At 36.0% G+C, this 19,403-nt stretch overlaps 1 protein-coding gene across 7 annotated transcripts in view; it reads left to right on the forward strand.

Annotated features, from left to right (window-relative positions):
• Positions 1-19,403, forward strand: part of TTLL7 (tubulin tyrosine ligase like 7) — a 65,048-nt gene that overhangs the window by 29,160 nt on the left and 16,485 nt on the right. For 6 of the 7 annotated variants that reach the window (XR_010029011.1, XM_063165823.1, XM_063165822.1 and 3 more), the window contains 9 exons: positions 1,204-1,368; positions 2,156-2,314; positions 7,039-7,133; positions 7,789-7,936; positions 8,021-8,094; positions 11,001-11,136; positions 11,944-12,030; positions 16,357-16,552; positions 17,251-17,531. Coding sequence is in view for 6 of the 7 variants with exons in the window: in XM_063165823.1 (XP_063021893.1) it covers positions 1,204-1,368; positions 2,156-2,314; positions 7,039-7,133; positions 7,789-7,936; positions 8,021-8,094; positions 11,001-11,136; positions 11,944-12,030; positions 16,357-16,552; positions 17,251-17,531 (1,341 nt within the window). In the remaining variant the exon portion in view is untranslated. The remainder of the gene's footprint in view (positions 1-1,203; positions 1,369-2,155; positions 2,315-7,038; positions 7,134-7,788; positions 7,937-8,020; positions 8,095-11,000; positions 11,137-11,943; positions 12,031-16,356; positions 16,553-17,250; positions 17,532-19,403) is intronic. The other variant, XM_063165827.1, reaches the window with a different exon arrangement.

Genomic DNA, 19,403 nt, shown 5'->3' on the forward strand with positions numbered 1-19,403 from the left:
AACACTGTTTTTTTTTTTTTTTTTGGAAGTCTAACACATAATTACTTTTGTCTGAAATAATTTGAATTTCATGGAATGATGACTTAAAACCAATAGATTTCAGAATGATTCTTAAAGGAGTAATGAAGCCATGGGAGAAATTCATTGCTTCTAGTGCTACTACAATATACTGTTAACTCATTTGCAATTAAATTGATTGGTTTTGGTAATTTCATTAATTTTTTTAAAGATAAGGAAGTGTAGTAAGATAAATGGCAGCAGAAGGCTTGTGTTATCTATTAAAGATGAATTGGAACAGAAGGCTTATGGTCACCTTAGAATATCATCTACTCTCATGTATGTAATCAAACATGACAGAGAACTGTCACTGTGATGAGGACAGGCATCACCACAGTGTAAGTGAAAAGCTGAATTAATTTCTGGGAGATAATGTAAATGTACAGATCATGATTTATAAAGTGAGCTTGGAAAAGGAATGCTTTCTTTAAATTCAGCTGATAACATGAGTCTATTGCTGCTGACATTTTGCTCCATGAAGGATCTCAGTCATTTATGTAACGTATGTTTTGAAATTTACCTCCCTCTGATGTATGGCTACCAGCCAGTTAAAAATGAGCAATTTTGGCAGATATCAGCATGGCAGATGAGTTTATATGTAAAAGATATTTTAAAGTATCACTATCATGAGAACACTTCTCATAAATAAGCTACAGTGAAAACTGAAATGTGGGATTGTCTATGAAGCAGATGTCAGAGTGTCTTTTAGCACTTTAAAAGTAGCACTTCAAAATACTGACTTTATTGTTTGCTTCTTGTGGAATGTAATAATTCTCTAAGTTATGATAATTGCTCTTTACTTTTTTAGGTAGTTGTTTATATATATACATATATATATATATATATATTATAGAGACCTGTAAAAATGACAGATATAGTATCTAACCAGATGTGGATTGGTGGATCAGTTCATTGCAACTGGCTTAAGTAGAAGCCCAGGTTTTGTTGTAAGAAGGCTACAGAGCATTCAGTCATGCAATCTCCCAGAATCAGAAACACTAAATCTGCACGTAGTGTATTTCCAAATATGAGCTGTTTGATTATGTCTTTATTGATTTAATGTCAGTTTTTCTTTACATGATTTTGAATTGACTATTTTAGAATTGTTTTTAAAGTTTTTAAAATGTCTTCTCTTCCTTTTTTTAGAGTCAATTGTATATGCATCTGACTAACTACTCTGTCAATAAACATAATGAGCACTTTGAACGGGATGAAACAGAAGACAAAGGAAGCAAACGCTCCATAAAATGGTTTACTGAGTTTCTAGAAACAAATAATCTTGATGTCTCCAAATTCTGGAGTGATATTTCAGTAAGATAGACTAAAGCACTTTATTTTATTTTGTGTATTTTTAGAAAATTAATTGCTTCTGCCATCTGCTTTACTGCAATTCAGAATGATTTTTGAAACTTTATTAACCCAAATTCTCAGCAATGGATGTCACAAAGGACATACTATAAACTATTACTATGTTTTTTAAAATACTAAATTCATAGTCTGATTACAAATTAAATGTTAACGTTTTTTTCTGAGGATCAAAAGTCCTTTCAAGCAGTTCTTCACATAAGGAATATGCCATTTAAACTCTTAGAGACTTTATCTTAGTGTATAAAGTGAATTTTATGTGTAAATATTTACAAAATTGTAGTCAGTGTTGCATATATCTTTGTACTTACTCAAGCAGCACTGAAGTGGTGTTACAGGTGTCTTTAGATGAGGAATAGGCTTAAGATTGTTAGAGCTTATAGCTGTTTGTATGATTCTGAGAACACTTATCAAAAATTATACTGCAAAATGAAATGGATGAAGATTGGCTATACTATTCAATGTTACCAATTTGCTTTTATTCTTTAACTTATTGCAAGTCTCAAAGTTTGTATGTAGCATGGAAAATGCATCAATAGTCTAGAACAATATAAAGTTATATATGGTACTACATAGGAATAGTTTGTTTACTATACACTATTTATTTGGTATTTTAAATTTTTTCTAGTAGGTATATAAATGAAATTTGAGATATTAAAGCAGGAAACACTGTAGTTCAGTGTGTGCTGGTGTTTTCTGTGCTGATGAATTTTTCTGAACCGCATCCCTGCAGGAGCTGGTGGTGAAGACTCTGATAGTGGCGGAGCCGCACGTGCTGCACGCCTATCGCATGTGCAGGCCGGGGCAAGCTCCAGGCAGTGACAGTGTCTGCTTTGAAGTCCTGGGATTTGATATTCTGCTGGACAGAAAACTAAAACCATGGCTCCTAGAGGTAAACCTCTTTATACAGATGTAAAGTAAATTTTTAGGCATAAAGTTAACTAAGCCCCAGCTGAATCCATATCTGTGTAAGAAAACCTGCCAAGAAAATCTGTGCACTGTTGTTGAGTATATGAATGGTGCTTTTTTGCAGCGTCCATACAGAAGTGCAGTATCACCTTGCAGTGATTTTTGATACTGAAAAAAAGATAATTGTTTTCCTAGACTGATGTTGCATTTCAGATGTTTTTGAAGGTTTTAATGGGAAATGTAACATTAATGCAGTTATTATTGTAGCTAGAGGACCTTGATTATGGCAAGTGGGTGCTACATAGATTTCCTTCGTGAGTATGGCTATGTAATATGGCTCTGGTAACTTTTGTAAATGTGTGCCCTTAATCTTTTCCTTTTTGTGGATATGTGTTCTTTTCCTCTCCTGTGCTTTTAAAAGCATGGCCATAAACAGAGAAAATGAATTTGATATACTGGAAATTCTGCAGACAATTGGTGTGATGGGATTGGAAGAAACATTTATTCTCTGATATGTTTGTTAGTGGTACAGCTAACTTGAGTGGTGCTCACACACATTTTCAACCAGAAATGTTTGAACTTTGTCTGTTGTGTCTCTTATATTGCTCTATTAATAACATACAGATGATGTTCACTTGTCTTTTTTCAGATTGTCTTATTTCATTCTGTTAACTGGTTGGGGGGCTGTGCAGCTTGGGGGAAAAAAGCAAAATGTATTCAAAACCCCTGATTGACAGCAAGTCATGAATATGATTTAGCTACTGATGAACAAAATATACACAATTAACTTACTGAATTATAACCTCATTTGCAGGCCATTAATACTGTCAACAGTTGTTTTGTTGTGCTTATTTCTCTCAGGGGTTGATTATAATTTTAATTAGAAAAATAAAATTCCTCCACTGTTGCCATGCAGACATAGCATATTTGGTGGCTTTGATGTTCTCGCCAACAGCAGCACATGACATGAACTTAGTCTGTACTACATCAACATCTTCTGTTTTTGTCCAGTGAAGCTTGCTGCCCCTTTTATTTAGCACTGCACTTCCAGATTATCATCTGTAGGTTGCCTGTAGCTTGCATAAAACTCTGTGTGTAGTTATTTGAGTGAAGACTGAAGGGGGTGTGTAACATTTCATTCAGCCCTGTAGCAAATGCTGACAGACCAATTCCTGTGAGAGGTGTTGAGTCAGCCAGCATTGGGAGTCCATTCTGAAGGACCCCTCTCTGTCTGCCCTGATGAACTATGGAGATTTTGGGGGATTTGAGTAACTGCATATGTGTCTCTGAGGAGAATCATATTATCCCAAACTCCTTGTTTAGGAGGGAGTAAAGTATTAAATGCTCCTGGTATTTTGAGTTGCTGGAGAATACTTCATGACTTGGAATTGTGTACCTAGTCATTACTTTTTTTAAAAGCAAAAGTCCAAGAATTTCCTTTTCTGCATTTGGTAATACACATATCCTTCAGCTTGTTTTGCCAGACATTTACCAAAACTAACAAAAATTTCAAATTTTGAAACTTGCTAATTTTGCATACTTATTTACTGTTTTTTTACCTTGCTTGTTCATGCTTTTTTGCAGCAATTCCAAGAGTGTGTAGATGTATGCACACTGTATGTATGCTGTGTGTAGTGTAGTAAAGGTCAAATCTGCAGTGTATATACATAGACTATTTATAATATATATAGTTGCTGTGTATATATATATATAGGCGCATGTGTAGATAATTCTTTTTTCCTAAAACACTTGTGCTACTTCCACAGATTTACACTCTTATCTCTTTCCACCATTTCCCTCTTGCCAAAATCCCCTTAGGGGAGTGAATCATTCTTTCTAACAGTGGTAAACGAGTCCTAATCACAAGGCCCTGAATGTTCCCAGTGATATGGGAAAATTGCCAAAATAGGATTAGGATGATTAGTTTCATGTTTCCATGCCTCATGTAGCTTTTCTGTTATAAAGATAGCTTAACAAACTATTAAAAGAAATAAATTGTGCAACTTTTATAATGTCTCCGCTTTCCTGAGCTGACTTTTGTTTATATTGCCTTGATGCATTGTAGCTCCCCTGCTCCTTGATGCTGCTGAACTTCCGGAACCTTCTATCGTAGCAAGGGTTGTGGGAAATGCAGGATTGCCATCTTGTGGCACCAAGTGTTTCTGGCAAGGGTCTGTGGAGCCTACATCCTTTCTGAGTAGCAACAATGACCTAGACCTCCCTTCGATTCCCAGGAAATCCAGCTTTACTTTTTGACCAAAATTTCCATGTTAGTTTATTTTATGAAAAAGAAAACCATGCAGTTGAAGTTCTTTGATGGACTACAGCCTTGTTCACCCTCATTATATTCAGCTAGGATCACACAGTTATGATCATAGGAGAAAAAGATAACTTGCATTTTAATAACTTCCTCGAGTGTAGGGTACCTAACTTCTTTTGTGATTTATGTGGGCAAGGCAAAGGAAACCTTACATACACATTCAGAAATTTATTATTTACTGTCACTGAGCTAGCAAAATCTGTTCAAAACTTTATCAATCCAGGTGAAATGAATGTGAACATCTTAAACCAATCAATTATTGCTAATTCCTAATAATGAAGTAGTTAAAGTTCACATACACAAACTTGCTGGCATTTACTTGTTTCTCTTGTGTTATGCTTGCCCTGTTTGTACCCCTGGAGGTCCAAAGGCCACCACAGTGGTAGGAGAAGTCTACTTCTCCAAAAAGAGATGGTAGATGGTTATACCAAGTTTTCAGTGTCTTGTGTTCTTCACCAGGAAGAACACACTCTTGATGGTGAAGTTTTCTTCATCTTTGCTCTGAATTTCACTTTGAGTTATTTTTCTTTGTTTGCTGCCATGATCTACTTACTAGGGTTCATTTACTGGCCAGCAATTCCACATTGTCTCCAAGTTTTACCACAAGTCTTTTACATCTCCTGGAATCATGCCGTGTGCTTTCTTTGTTACCTCTAGACCCAGAATTATCTAGTTTATAAGACTGCATTCCTGTAGTGAACACAGTTTAGCCACTGGCATCCGTATCTAGAATTTCAAGACCTTTGCAGTCATCATTTGCTTGTACTTTTGCGGTCCCTCATACAATCCTGTTTTTGACAACAATCTTCAAGATGTGCCTTGCTGATAAAATTACTGATGTAATATTAACACAACCTAGTTGTGCATGTCCTGGTTCTCGGGTCACTGAACTCCAAATAACCATCTCCCAGCTGGCAGATGCCAGACAATGGTTTGGTAAGCTGTTATTGTGAATAGCTATTGTGGCATATCACTAGTATGTTATCAAGATTACAATGCCACAGTCATACAGATTAGTCAGCAACCCTATTTATCATCTTTGTGATATGATAGTGGATGAACAGATCAGTCTAAAGAGGTTGGTCAATGAAATATTTGGATAAAAGTCTTCCAAAAAAGAATATGTATGAATCTTTTCATTATTTCTGCTGAATTTTCAAGATTTTTCTTTCAACGTCAGATTTCACTGCTCACTTTGCCAGTCTGTCTGCAAAAGCAGCAAAGGGGCTGACTCCCAAAGCTGAAGGTACCTGTCAATTATGGGCATAAGTGATGGGGCAGCTGGGACTCAGCAACAGGACACTGGGTGGCACAGCAGCCACGATAGTTCTGTCCTACAACTGTAGAGGCTCTAAAATGCTCTGATATATTTAGAGTGCTAAAACAAAATAAACTGCTTTTGCCATCTACTTTGGACATGCAAACTGTCTCCCATTCCTGATTTGTGTAGGGCACAAGGCATTATTTTTCACTTCTGAAGCTCTTTTTTATCTGTGCCTTCTGTAACCAGCACTGCTCATGCACTATCAAAGTGAGAATCCTGCTTGTCATTAGCACCCATTACCCAAGTATACATTTTTATACCAGCCTGGAAAGAGTTCCTAGAATAAATCATTATTCCTCCTCAAATCTTCCTGAAAACTGAGGTTCTGCAGGGAGTCCAAAACTTGTCAGGGTTATATAGGGTGTTAAGTTTATGATTTAGTCTCACTATGAGATTCCCAGCTGCATTTTCCTTGCTTCTCTATATTTATGGTACAGTTTTTAATCTCTAATCTTGTACTTTGCTTATAAGCTTTTTGTTGTGGAGACTGTTAATTATGTTATGTTTTCACACTCTGTACTGATTTAATAGCTTAGATCTCTATGTGTTGCTGTCAAGTATATCTGAAAAGTTATTTAAATATGCTTAAAAATACCTTGGATTTGAGCCTCTTTCTGTCCTTGTACAGTTGTTATGTTTTGAAGTAGTATTTAAAGTTCCTTTCAGATTGGGAACTAGAAAAGAGTTTGACTCCTTCTGTGCCTCACCACCATAGCATGGCACATCATCTGTTATGATGTGTTTAACACCACTTTGTGTGGTAAATTTTCTGGTGGCAGCAACCAAGAGTAGATTAGACTGGATTCACAGTGGCAGGACTTGAATGGTGTTCACTGTAAATGTCTGGATAACCTGGTGACTGAAAGGGTACTTTTCCCAGCTCCCAGTGTCTGTCATACTCTACTCTATTTAAAAAATATACAAATGGAAAAGAACTTCTCAACATGCATTCTCTTAAACTCTGCTGTATTTGAAAAAGCCATTTCTACAAAGCCTGTTACAATAGGTGCGTTCCCAATGAACCTGAACATCCCTGAGTCTTCTGTGTCTCGTTTTTTTTCAGATTAATCGTGCCCCAAGCTTTGGAACGGATCAAAAAATAGACTATGTTGTAAAAAAAGGTGTTCTGCTAAATGCATTGAAGCTTCTCAACATACGGTACCTTGTCCTCTTTTCTTCAGTCTGGCTCTATTTCTGTTGCTTTGATTTTTTTTTTTTTTTAATTTGAATTGGACTTAGAGGAAATGAAAACCCTTTGTTCCCACCTTCACATTTTTAAAATGTAAATGTTTCCCTTGCTATCAGTTTGCCATAAAAATTAACCTAAATTTAATTTTTCTTCATGCATATGTGCTTGCAAAAATGAATGGTAATAGTAATCTTTGTACTTCTTTATAAAAATTTTTCAAACACATCTTGAAGTTGGCATATATGTGCAGTCATAGGTACATGGCCATAAAGGAAATTTGCTTGAGTGATAGCAAAATCACAAAATCACGTTCGGTCAAAAGCCTACCTCTCTAGAGGAAAACTTTGTAGCTGAGATATGTTGAAAAAAATATACAACTCAGGAAAATAGATACAACCATGTTTGTACATTACATTATAGCACAGAGTAAATACAGCATCCCTTAAGGTATTAAAATTTTGTAGCCATGAATGTTAATATTAAAAAAAACCGTAATGTTTCAATTCTAATTTTATATGATAAACACATGACTGACTGGAAAATACAGATTATTTACTTGATATGAAAGTTCATCTCATTTTGGCTGCATTGAATTGACATTTCTTATTATCATCTGTGCTTCAGGACAAGTGATAAAAGGAAGAATTTAGCCCAACAGAAGGCTGAGGCTCAAAAAAGATTGTATGGTCAAGGGTCAGTGAAAAAACTGCTGCCAGGTTCCTCAGATTGGGAGAAGCAGCGCCACACACTGGAAAGGAGAAAACAAGAACTGGTAGGAAGGGGAAAAAATGTGCTGTTTCTTGTTCATGGTTTATAATCTCTTTTGTTTTAATTGTCTTACTTTCTTGATTTGTAGAAGGAAAGACTTGCACAAGTACGTAAACAGATTTCCAAAGAGGAGCATGAAAATAGACACATGGGGAATTACAGGTGAATGTTTTTGACTGTATTAGTAGGAAATATTCAGTATATTCTTCAGGAACAGTGGAAACAAGTATTTGTGGTAGATGATAATTTTCTGCCAAAAATGTGTAGGCATTTATAGAAAATATATACATATACATCAGGTATCTTTTTTTCAGATGGTTCTTTTCTTGATTCCTATTTTTTCCATGCACTTAGGAATTTATATGGCATCAGTCACCCTATTGTTTGTGCAAGACATTTGCTTCAAAGACATGATTGCTCACATTCAGTGTACATTCAGTCCATGATTGTTGTTATGGACCTGTTCTCTAATCACATATGATCATTCTTATCATGGTGACAGGGGGTGCAGTGTGATATTCCCCTGTAAAAAGATCATATTTGAATTTTATCTCTGAGGCTTGCCAAAAATTCAGAAACTTTATGGGTGCTTCCATCATTTTGAATAGAGTGACATTTGAAATACTTTACTTTTATTTTTGCACTTGAATTTTGGATCTTGGCAGGCTGCAATGTAAGTACCTTCAGATTCCTTCATAAAAGATGTTCAAAAGAGAGCTTTACATTGTCAGTTACAGGAAAACAAAAATTTTGTTTTGTGATGTTTTTGTTATTATTTCTTGTTATGAGAAGTGAAAGCATGGCGTAGGAATATTTGGTGAAAGGGAGCAGAGTATGGCTAGCAATATATGATGGGAATATTTGTCCACTCTTTATAACATTCATCCAGAATGTGAGAGGTCTTCACAATATTTTATTGTGAACTACTCAGAATACCTTTATTGCTGTTCTTTATTGCTGCCTTTTTTTGAGCAGATGTTCTATATTTCCCAGTAAAATTCTCATTTAAACAGATAGATGTTTCTGTGAAATTCACATTTTTGATGACTTAACATTTTGCTTACAAAGAGTCTTTTTTTGTAACTTTTAATTACATATTATCTTGATGTGTAGAGCTGAACTAGTAAGTATAAAAACCGTCTAGATGTACAATGAAGTGACGGAGTGGTTATTTTCATGCTACTAAAAGAAAGCACTATGATGCTTTAACACATTTTTCTTTTTGCTAACTTAAATGTCTAGCTTATTAACTGATCACATTTTAAGTTGCTTATTCAGTTCTTGACTGAAAATCAGACACATGTTCTCTTTATTTAGCTTTTGGGTTAATGTAAATCAGAAAAACCACAAAACTTTCTTTTTCTCAGGAAAAACTAAAGTGTCACTTCACGAGGAATCTGCACTTTTAAAAAGGCTAGAATAGCTTTGTGTTTTCTTATTACCATGTCTTTGAGAAAAGGCTGAAGGATCAGCAGACCATGAGAAGGAAAGTAATTTTGGCTAGAGAAGAAGAGGAATTTTATCTGAGAGTTATGCAGTATTTTCTCCATGTGATATTCATCTGTAGAGCAGGACTAGCTTGTGTCAGGCATTGACATAGAATCATGGAAATTTTGGATGCTAGTACTGCTGAATGGTTTAATATTGCACTCTGAATAAAAATCCAGAGAAACCTCAGTCAAACTCAGGAGGTTTGGATTTAATCTGTGGATATCAGCTCAGCAATTGGCTTAGTCCCTGTCTGTGCAAGCACAGCAGGCTCCAGCAGGAGTCTTGGGGCAGCTGAAGTAGGAGCTGCACTTTTGAGCTCTTGTGAAACCATGAGGAGTTGGAAAGGAAGTACATGGCTTTGAAATGGCCCTTAGCTGCAGTCTATTTCTAAATACATTAAGAATACTACCCTTTCTTTAAAGCATTCTTGTATGGCACTTTCTCTGCAGTAGAATCAGCACCATTAAAAGGTGTTGACTGAAATGAAATTAGAACCTAAATCTCCTTTAGGTGTTTAATGCAAACTGGAAGCATCTTCATTTGGTTCTACAGCTGCGCTGAGACTAATGGTATCAAATCATCCTTTTTTTCCATTGCACCAAAATCCTCATGATAGATACCTTTTCAGGGAGGAAATGGCTTAAAAGGAAGAACAAGAGAAAAAAAGAAACTTGTAAAAAGTACAGAAAAGACTCACAAATACAAAGAAGTCACAAAATGTCATGCACTGTATAAATGGTGTCCATGCCTTGCACAGTGCAGGCAAAATTACCTTATGGGTTACTCCTTACAACACCTTAAAAATTAGTCTTCCATCTTAGCCCTATTTCTGGCTGTGTTTTGGGTATTCATGACAGATGGATTGAAGTGGTTTTCTTCAAAGCCCATTGTTGCTTGATGAACATGAATAAATCACCAAGTCCTGCTTCTGATATTGTCATAATCTCCTTACCTGTGATTTTAGAGAGTAATGGCATAGCTGCTCTAATGGAAAATCAGTCACTGTGTATATCCATGTACCAGGTTTTTTTCTTTCTTTGTTATAGCACCTATTTCTTCCTGTTAATTTTTTGGAGGACTTAGCATTCAAGTGCACTACATACTCAATCTTTAATTCATATCCAGCCCATGGGATCAAAGCTATTGTTCAGATTTTCACTGTTTTGTGTCCTTTGATTGCTAATACAAATTGTTTTGTGTCCTTTTATTGCTAATACAAATTATCTTGTGGCTTTGAATTTGACATACAATATTTTGTTAATATTTCATGAATCATTCACACCTGTATGCATCACTCACACCCACTGAAATTTCTGAGCACTGCAAAACTGGGTTTTGGTGTACCTTTGGAATGACCTACATGGTATTTCTTTTGACTGGCTAATTGCTGGTTTAAACATGAACGTGTTCACTGAATTAAAAGTAGATTTAGAGAGCAATGATCAGAGTATATGTTGTATAATTTGATATTATATAATTATTATAGATGGGATATATACATGTTAAAAAAGAGACTGTGTATTGTGTGATGAATACTTCAGCTTCTATCTTAAATTGTTTTCTTTTTCCTTTTTCAGGCGAATTTACCCTCCTGATGATAAGACATTACTTGAAAAGTATGAGAGTTTGTTAGCCACTGCTTTCCAGACGTTTCTTTCTGGAAGAGCAGCCTCGCTTCAGCGGGAAATGAATAACCCCTTAAAAAGAATGAAGGTACTGAAATACACCGAGTTCTGGCTTTAGGAGTTACTTTGAATTAATGACCTCATGGATTAGTTTCACTAAAATCATGTGTGATGGCTGCTAAATAGCATTTGATAATGTTCTGTGATCTTATTATTATTCTTTGTGCAGCTTGTGGGGCCAGATCCTTGAATCTGGATGAACTGCAGTGGACCCAGGGTGGAGACAGGCTAGATGGCTTTAAGCTACTTTACCATATCCCTGATCCTCAGCCTTACCCCTGGCCAAACCAGAGGTTGGCAGAAACTGCTTTTGAGCTGATAATTGCCTCCTACTTCCTCCAGTAATGTTCCCAGCCTATTCATCCACTTGTATGGACTGGAACAAGAGGTACCCTAAAACCAGCTCCACTACTTAAAGGATTTAAGGCACCCAAAAATTTCACCTGATTTGCCTACTTATTTAGTCAGAGACAGTAGGAAAACAGCTCTATTAATAACCAGCTAACATTATGTAATTTGAAATCTGAGAAATAGTTTTGCCTCTTTGTAGTTGTCATCATCCAGCAGTTTTACAGGAATCTTTGTTCAATCCTTCAGACTTTTTTTAAAAATATATGTTAAGACTTGATTTTAACCCTCAATTTCATGTTGCTTGCTAGGAGAGATGCATGTATGAGAAGAAATATTTCTATTTCCTCCTGTGGAGGAATTCATATTCCTATTTCAGGAATTAGTAATCAGAGTAATTTCAAATTTCTACCACTTTCTGCTTGAATTTTTGAAGGACAGGGTATGTCCTGCTTTGAATTAATAGTAATGGAATTCCCATTTCTAGGAGGAGGACATTTTGGATCTTCTGGAGCAGTGTGAAATAGATGATGAAAAGCTAACGGGAAAATGCCCCAAGCAGCGAGGACCTAAGGTATTTGACTTCTAGATACTGATTTTTTATTTCACTCTATAGACAGGTTTTCTGAGAATTTTAAGTGGGGAATTTAGTTAGCTGATCCAGCTGGAAGTTTTCTTCCTCTGACTGCCATTATTTTTTTATTTTTTTAAAAAGTATAAATAGAGGTATGACTACCATTTGTCCAACTAAATCCCATTAAATTTTTAAGGGGATATGCAATCCTTCTTTCCTTCTCTAAACCATTTGGAGGAATTGCCATGCATGGCAACAACTGTTGCATGAGAGATTGATTTCAGTGTGTGAAAGGATTTTTATATCAATAGTGGATCTCTCAAAAGAATGCTTTCATCTCTAATTAATTAGTGCCAAAATCAGGATTTTGAGATCATGGGATAAAAGTATGGAAAGTCAACGAATTAATTATAATTTTGATATATTTGGAGCTTGCTCCCTTGCTAATAGGGTTGTTCAGTATATCTTGGAACGCATTTTGTATCCAAAATCTGCTTTTAATGTGAATGTATATTATTTTTAGCTTAATGCTTTCTGCTTGTGTGCATAGTTCATGTGAGTCTTTGCCTTAAATAAACTGCATATCTCTAAGCCAGTAAAGATAAATAGTTTGGGCTTGACTAGAATCAGTATGTTTTTTATATCCTGTAAACATTTTAGGTCAAGTCTGCTTAGAAGAGCCTACATCTCTGTTCTGAGCTTTGATGGATTTGTTTATGGATGCATGTAAATTTTTTTACAGTGTTTTATGATTCTCATGACATAGTGTACAAATCTGTGGATATCTGTATAAAATGAATGCTGACAATTGTTCTGAGCTTGAAGAGGTACTGTAAATATGTGCAAGAATCCAAAGAGCTGCATCTTATTACAGGCATTCATTCTGGAAAGAGGATCTACATGCCCAATCTGGTATTAAGATAGATTTGCAGGGACCTCATTAAAATATGGGGATTTTGTGAGCTCGTGCTTTAACAGCAGTGGATTCATTTAAACAAGAGAAAAAACCTCAGTCCACCCTAGCAGTACTCTCAGTCCACATTCTTACAGAGATGCTTTGCTTTGAAATTTTGTTCTTTAACATGGGATCAGTTATTCAAGTTCAAGATCTCAGTCACATTTTCCCCTTTTCCCAGAACCCTGTATTTTCCCAGCAACCCTAGAGAGCAGCTATCTGGTTGACTGAGTGCACACTGACTTGTTCTATTCTACCTCTACACTCCTTGCTCACAAGGCTTTCCCAGGCTGGAGACGGTAACTTTTAATTAAACATTAATAGGGTACTAAGCCCATAAGCCCAAATTGAGAAACCTCTCTCAATTAGTTGTAAGATGAATTTTGATTAACTTATGAGTAAGACTTGGTCTTCTTTTATAGCAGGCAAATGGATGGTGTAGCTTATAGCTGCCTTACTGGTACAATATTGTTTGCACTTAGGTGAGAAAGAAAAAATTGCTTATGACCAAAATTTCATTTTTTCCCCCCTAAAACTGATGAAATCCAGCCAGAAAACAATGAAACTAGCTTATCCAGGGAGAGTGTTTATTTTCCTTGCACTGTGCACACTTCATGCTATGCAGGATTCTTATTCCTGCATCTTTTTTGTGGCCCTGATACATTTCTCAATCATTTAAACCTTGCCTACAGTGAAGCCATGTAAGCAGAGATTTCCCTGGTTGCATAATGTCCTGTGAGTTCCCTTTCAAATACAGATGACCATGCAGATGGTTCTGGTATCTTTTCCCAAAGATCATCACCTCTTCCCTGTGAGGGTTAAGGTGCATATAGCCAATCATATGCATTTAATTGGCCACCTCTTTGTAAAGAGCCTGCTATGAGATATGTAATGTCTAAATATATGTCTATACAGAAATTTGGTGAGTGAGGCAGGCAGTAGAAAGTACTATTGCCTGTCAATCTGCCAGGTAAGAGAATAATCCAGCTGTAAACCTCATCTTGTAACGATAAAATCCTACAAATAAAGAACTATTTCCACATACAGGATCTAATGGAAAAAAACCCCAACAAAACAACCACAGGACTGGTACTTTTCATGTCATGTAATCCAACATGAAAGGTTCTTTGAGAAGGTCATGGAGTCTGTCCCCCCTTAAATTCAGTGGCAGCCCTGCTGACTGAAGGTACTCTTAGGTCAGATGCTCTGTTTTGGGTTGTACTCTTCCTTAGAAAAAAAACCATCAGTCAGGACTCAGAAAACTAAAAGGACAACTGGAATAGTTAGGAGAGAGAAGTGTGTTCCTACTCATAGGAACATGAGTAGAACATGTTTCCTCCACACATAGAAACATATAAACATCTACATTCTCACATACATATATATCTCTGCATAGGAGAGGTTGAGGGCGGTGCACGTATAAATAAATACAAGCTTTGCATCTTACAATTATTCTGTATTTGCTAGGAATTTCAGCCTTATTTTTATTTGAACATGATTAGGAATTCAGTGTAGGAAAAAAGAAGTCAAGAAGTTCACAGAATGAAGGCATTTTTTCCGGCACTTAAAATATCACTGAATTTTGCATAGATGGAGAAGGGCATTCTGGAAACGTCCAGTTTATTTACAGCCTCTAGAGGGCTCCTGACACCTGCACACTGTCAGGGTTACCTCTGTTTGCAGGACAATGGACTGAGGAACTAAAATAACAGATGTTGTACAGGAAATGAGAAATTAATTTTAATTATTTTGGTATAAGATCAGATGAGTTTAGTCACAGAAAAATTGGGTTAGCATAAGGGTAAGATCAAGGTGATGAGCTAGGCAAGATGTGCTAGGCAATCAGATGTCTCCTGAGATCAGCTATTATTTGTTATTGAATCTCCAGATTCATCTATTATTTGTTATTATTGTTTTTTGTAATTTCTTTGATTTTTCTTTTTATTTTTCTTTGTTAATTGATATTGTTTACTGTAGAATGTGTGAGGAACATGTATATGATAAGTGGAATAAGATCTATCTTAAAGCCCCTGTGAGCTATGATTGAAATTGTTTGTTATACTTTGTGTAACTCCTCAGGAATGTCTGATCAATATGTCTACATCATACACAGCATTTCATGATAAGAACAGCTATTTTTAATAAAGTGTTATGTGTTGAGGCACCTTACTTTTATCCCTTTGGCAGACAGATACATATCAATCTTGTATATATTCTTTGTGTAACAACAATGTTAGGGCCCTCCTATATGCAATATTCTTCTCTAACTTCTCCTTATCTGGTCTAGCAGCTTGGGATGGCATAAACGTGCTATTAGTGACAGAAATCCCTTCCCTTCCTTGTCTGGAATAGAAGTTTAGGTAGCATCTATTTAGTTATAAAGTGTATCTTGCAGGAACAGGAGGTTTTGGGGCTTTTTCCTGTTACTCTCATAATAAATTTAGGTGCATTAAATTATGCTAAGATGTCTGAAAAATTTAAATTCTTCCTGGGAGTTCTTTTTCACTTTGACTCAAAGTATGTCCAGAAATTATGATTTAAATTTTTTTTTAATCTGGAATCCATTCTGTAGATGAGGCTATCAGCATAGCTTCTTATAGCTGAGAGTAACTGGAAAGAAAGTGTGTAGGAAAAAAAGGTGACCACATAAGCCTACATAGGAGAACAGATGTAATGGAAGATACTGCATTTTTTGTGTCTCACTAATGGTAGATGGAAGATGAAAAGTTTTCAATTGCAGTTTCTGTTCTTGGATCAGTTTCTCTGTCTCCACCTTTTTGGTTTTGTCTTGCAGTATCCTTGGTAATAGCACAGGATTAAAATTAGGTAATGGCACTGAATCCCATGTGCATATGAGGCACCAAGAACCCCCAGCATGGCTTGCTATAAATTCTTTGGTTTCTGCTTTCTGTGGGATGTAGATTAATCACTTTCTTTTTGAAAGTAAAACAGACAGTTCCCTGATGTATTTTTCTACTTATGTTGATCACTGTTACGCTCTAGTTTCAGTTATTGCAAATATCAGTGAGGAACCTGAACTGATTGTAAATGGTATTCTGAATAAATTGATTTATAATTTCAAACCATAATGCAATATGTCTGGTAGTGCAATTCATACTTCAAAGAATTCCCCCCTTCCTTACTATATTATGCTGCTCTTCATGTGGCAAAGATTAGAATTACAGTGGAATGAATTTAATGAAATATTTAAGCAATTATTCTAAAATTTAGGAAAAACTTCCAACTAATTTGGAAGGGTTTATAGCTGTGCAAATACTGCCTGAACCAGGGATTTGTGTGATAGCTGGTAGTTTCTTTGGGATTCAATTCAATTTCTTGGGGGTTTTTTCTTTTTTTTTTTTTTTTTTTAGCCCTTGTGTTCAATGCCAGAAAGTGCACATTCCTTAAGGAAACCTAAGAACCACAGCAGTGACAGTAGCTGTGATAGTGACAGCAGTGTGTCAGAGTCAGGAGAAGAAACTGAAAAGGAAGATCACAATGAAAAAACAGAGAAAAAAGTTTCATATGATGTTGAAGAAAATAAATACAAATCTTTAGAACGATCAGGTAAGTTAAATAATCACTTTTTCCAAGGAAGTCTGGCATTGATGATGAATTATATTAAATTCCTCAGTCTTTTAGAATGTGTCAACATTGTATCTCAGGGTTTAACTCTGGTTTGCTTGTTTTAGTTTCTTTAAAATGTTTTCTAAATTAACAGATATATACCATGTTATTTTTTGTTTTAGTGATGTATTGTCTCAAAGAATTTTGTAATGTAGTTGCACATGTATAATGATGCTTCTAAAATTTTGTTTTTCATAGCAGCATTTATTTAGCTGAAAACTGAATTTAAAAATGCTGTAACAATGCCTTAACAAATGAGAGATACTGAATATGAGATCCATTGAGCAAATTTTCTCTCCTGTTTCCATATTGTTATGGTTAGGAAACCATACACAGAAGTCACATGCATTTTGACCTAAAGAGCACATGCCCTCTCTCATAAATCTCATGTGTGTTATAGTGGATTGGAGTCTGGTTAAAGCTGAATATGAGGAAGAAATAAATGTACCTATAAGTATGTAAATTCTGTATTATTAGGGGATCTGACATGATTGACTTCTACATAGATAGCTGTTGGTCAACACACGTAGTACATCATCTGTGCACACTCTGATCATATGTGTTGTTAGTTACAAAGACTGAAAAATGGGTGTTAAAAAATAATAAATAATAATGTCATTCATTTGATCTGTCTGCAGGTAGAATGAACTGCAAACCTTCAAATAAAAATGTAAAGTCTCCATCATATTCGTCCCCCACATCAGCCACAGGTCCGATCCGGCGTTCTGTGAGCTGCCCTCGCTCCATATCGATCCTCACTATGCAGTCCCAGGGAGCGGAGCCGCGCCCCTTTTCAGCCAAAGCAGCTCTCCAAATGCAGCGAACAGCCTCTGGGAACAGGTCCCACTCCTTGAGTCGTAGCCCATCTTCAGCCAGATTCTCTCAGACAGCCACCTCGGGAACCATGAACTCTTCAGGGGTGAGTTAACACAGTGGTTGCATTCAAAATGTGTTCCATTCTCTCTAAATCTCAATAAATACACTAGTAATTTTTGCAACATCAGAAAATTTGAGGTACTGTTGTCAAGATTGTTTTGACAGACACTTGAGCATACAAGAACTCTAGACCTGTGTGTGAAATGGGATGAGTGCCAGCTGTGATGTCTCAGTGTTTGTGGTGCAGCAATACAGATGTTACATTTTGTAGAAATAGGTTTCGTAAGAGAATGGGAAACCCTCACTTTCTGAATGGGAAACCTTCACTCCTAAACAGCCTTTTGAAGATAGAAAGGATCATTACTTCTCTTAAAAATTTTCTGTGATTTGTCTGGGGGCTCCTGGTTCTGAAGTAAGGCTGTACCTACCTTCAAAATCCTTACAGTAACAAAAATACATCCAGATTTCAAACCCAGTGTATAGTCCAAGGGTAAATACATTGTGCCAGAATAAAATATTAGGAAGGTTTTGTATGGCTGTCCATTGTAGAAGATGGTGAGATTAATTTTCAACCTATTAGACCTCTTTTGCATATGCTATACCTCTGCAGTAGAGCTCTACTTCCAAAGTGAACAGCTGAAAATTTATACAGTGCTTGTGGTCTTCGGGATTTGCCACTGCAATAGCTGACTCAGAAGCCATTCTCTTTTTTAAAAAAGAAGATAAACTGTCTTGCATTTGCACCCTCTCCTTGAGACAGACAAGCAACTGGCCCAAATAATTAACAGATTAGATAAAACACTTTTAATTGTTTAGAATTCGTGTGGTTTGTTGTACTTTTCACAATGTACTTCTGGACCATGTATATTTTTTCATTTTGCTGGCAGATTGCCATCCTCTTTGGTATCTCCTTCACAGCCCAGGCATTTTTTCTTTTGTGTTGGGGTGATGGAGCCCATATTCACTTATCCCTAGGCAGCGTTTGCAGGGATCAATCCCCAGCCTCACTCAGGATTGCATTGCCTGCTGGTGCCAGAGCATTTCCATTCATGCTTTGATGCCTGACCTATATATTTCATCACCCAAATAATTTGTGCGGAGATGGGGCAAAACAAATTGGCACTTTTAACCCGTATTTGCTGCCTCTCTGTATTGTGGTGAGCTTTGATTGTGAGCAATCCTTTTGTAATGCTAATTAACTTGCTTCATAGTATTTACTATCTCTAATCATCATTTTTATCCGGTAGAACGCTCATTGTCTGTTTTGCCTGTGAGGCTTTGTCTAAATGATGAAAAAGGGTGCTTTTAAAATTGTGTGCTGACATCTTGTGAAATACTCCTTAACATGGTTTTCCATCTTTAAAGTCAGCTAATAGAATTGGAAAGACATTAAGATTGTGTCTTCACAACAATGTGTTAAAGGTATTTTTTATTGCATTAGCTATCTCAAGTTTAAAAAGTACCCTTTTATCATCACCGTGTACCCTGAGAGTTTAATGAGACAGTGCTAATATGGATTTTTCTATTCACATTAACTTTATATCAAATACAAATTACTGAAAGATTAAAAGCAGTCTTTTACCATCTGATGTTAAAAATGGCCTACTCGCTTAAATTAACATTAGTTAGAAAGCATACTCTCTTTTTCATTGAGAAAGCTCCACCACAGAAATGATCTTGATCTTGATGTCTAGAACAATTACTTTGGGTGATAGAGCTTAGGTCATGCTTCCTAAAAATGATGTGAATAAAATTACTTACAGAATGGATAAGAATTACTTATAATTTAGCACTGTATTCTGAATGGAACTCTGTTCATAAATATTTTTGCAACTAAGAATAATATATTATATATTACTGCTAGAATAACATTAAAATTGATAATCTGTGACTTACTAAGAAGAAATCATTTGTG

The sequence above is a fragment of the Melospiza melodia genome, chromosome 11 (assembly GCF_035770615.1).
Source record: "Melospiza melodia melodia isolate bMelMel2 chromosome 11, bMelMel2.pri, whole genome shotgun sequence".
In the NCBI taxonomy this organism is placed as follows: domain Eukaryota; kingdom Metazoa; phylum Chordata; class Aves; order Passeriformes; family Passerellidae; genus Melospiza; species Melospiza melodia.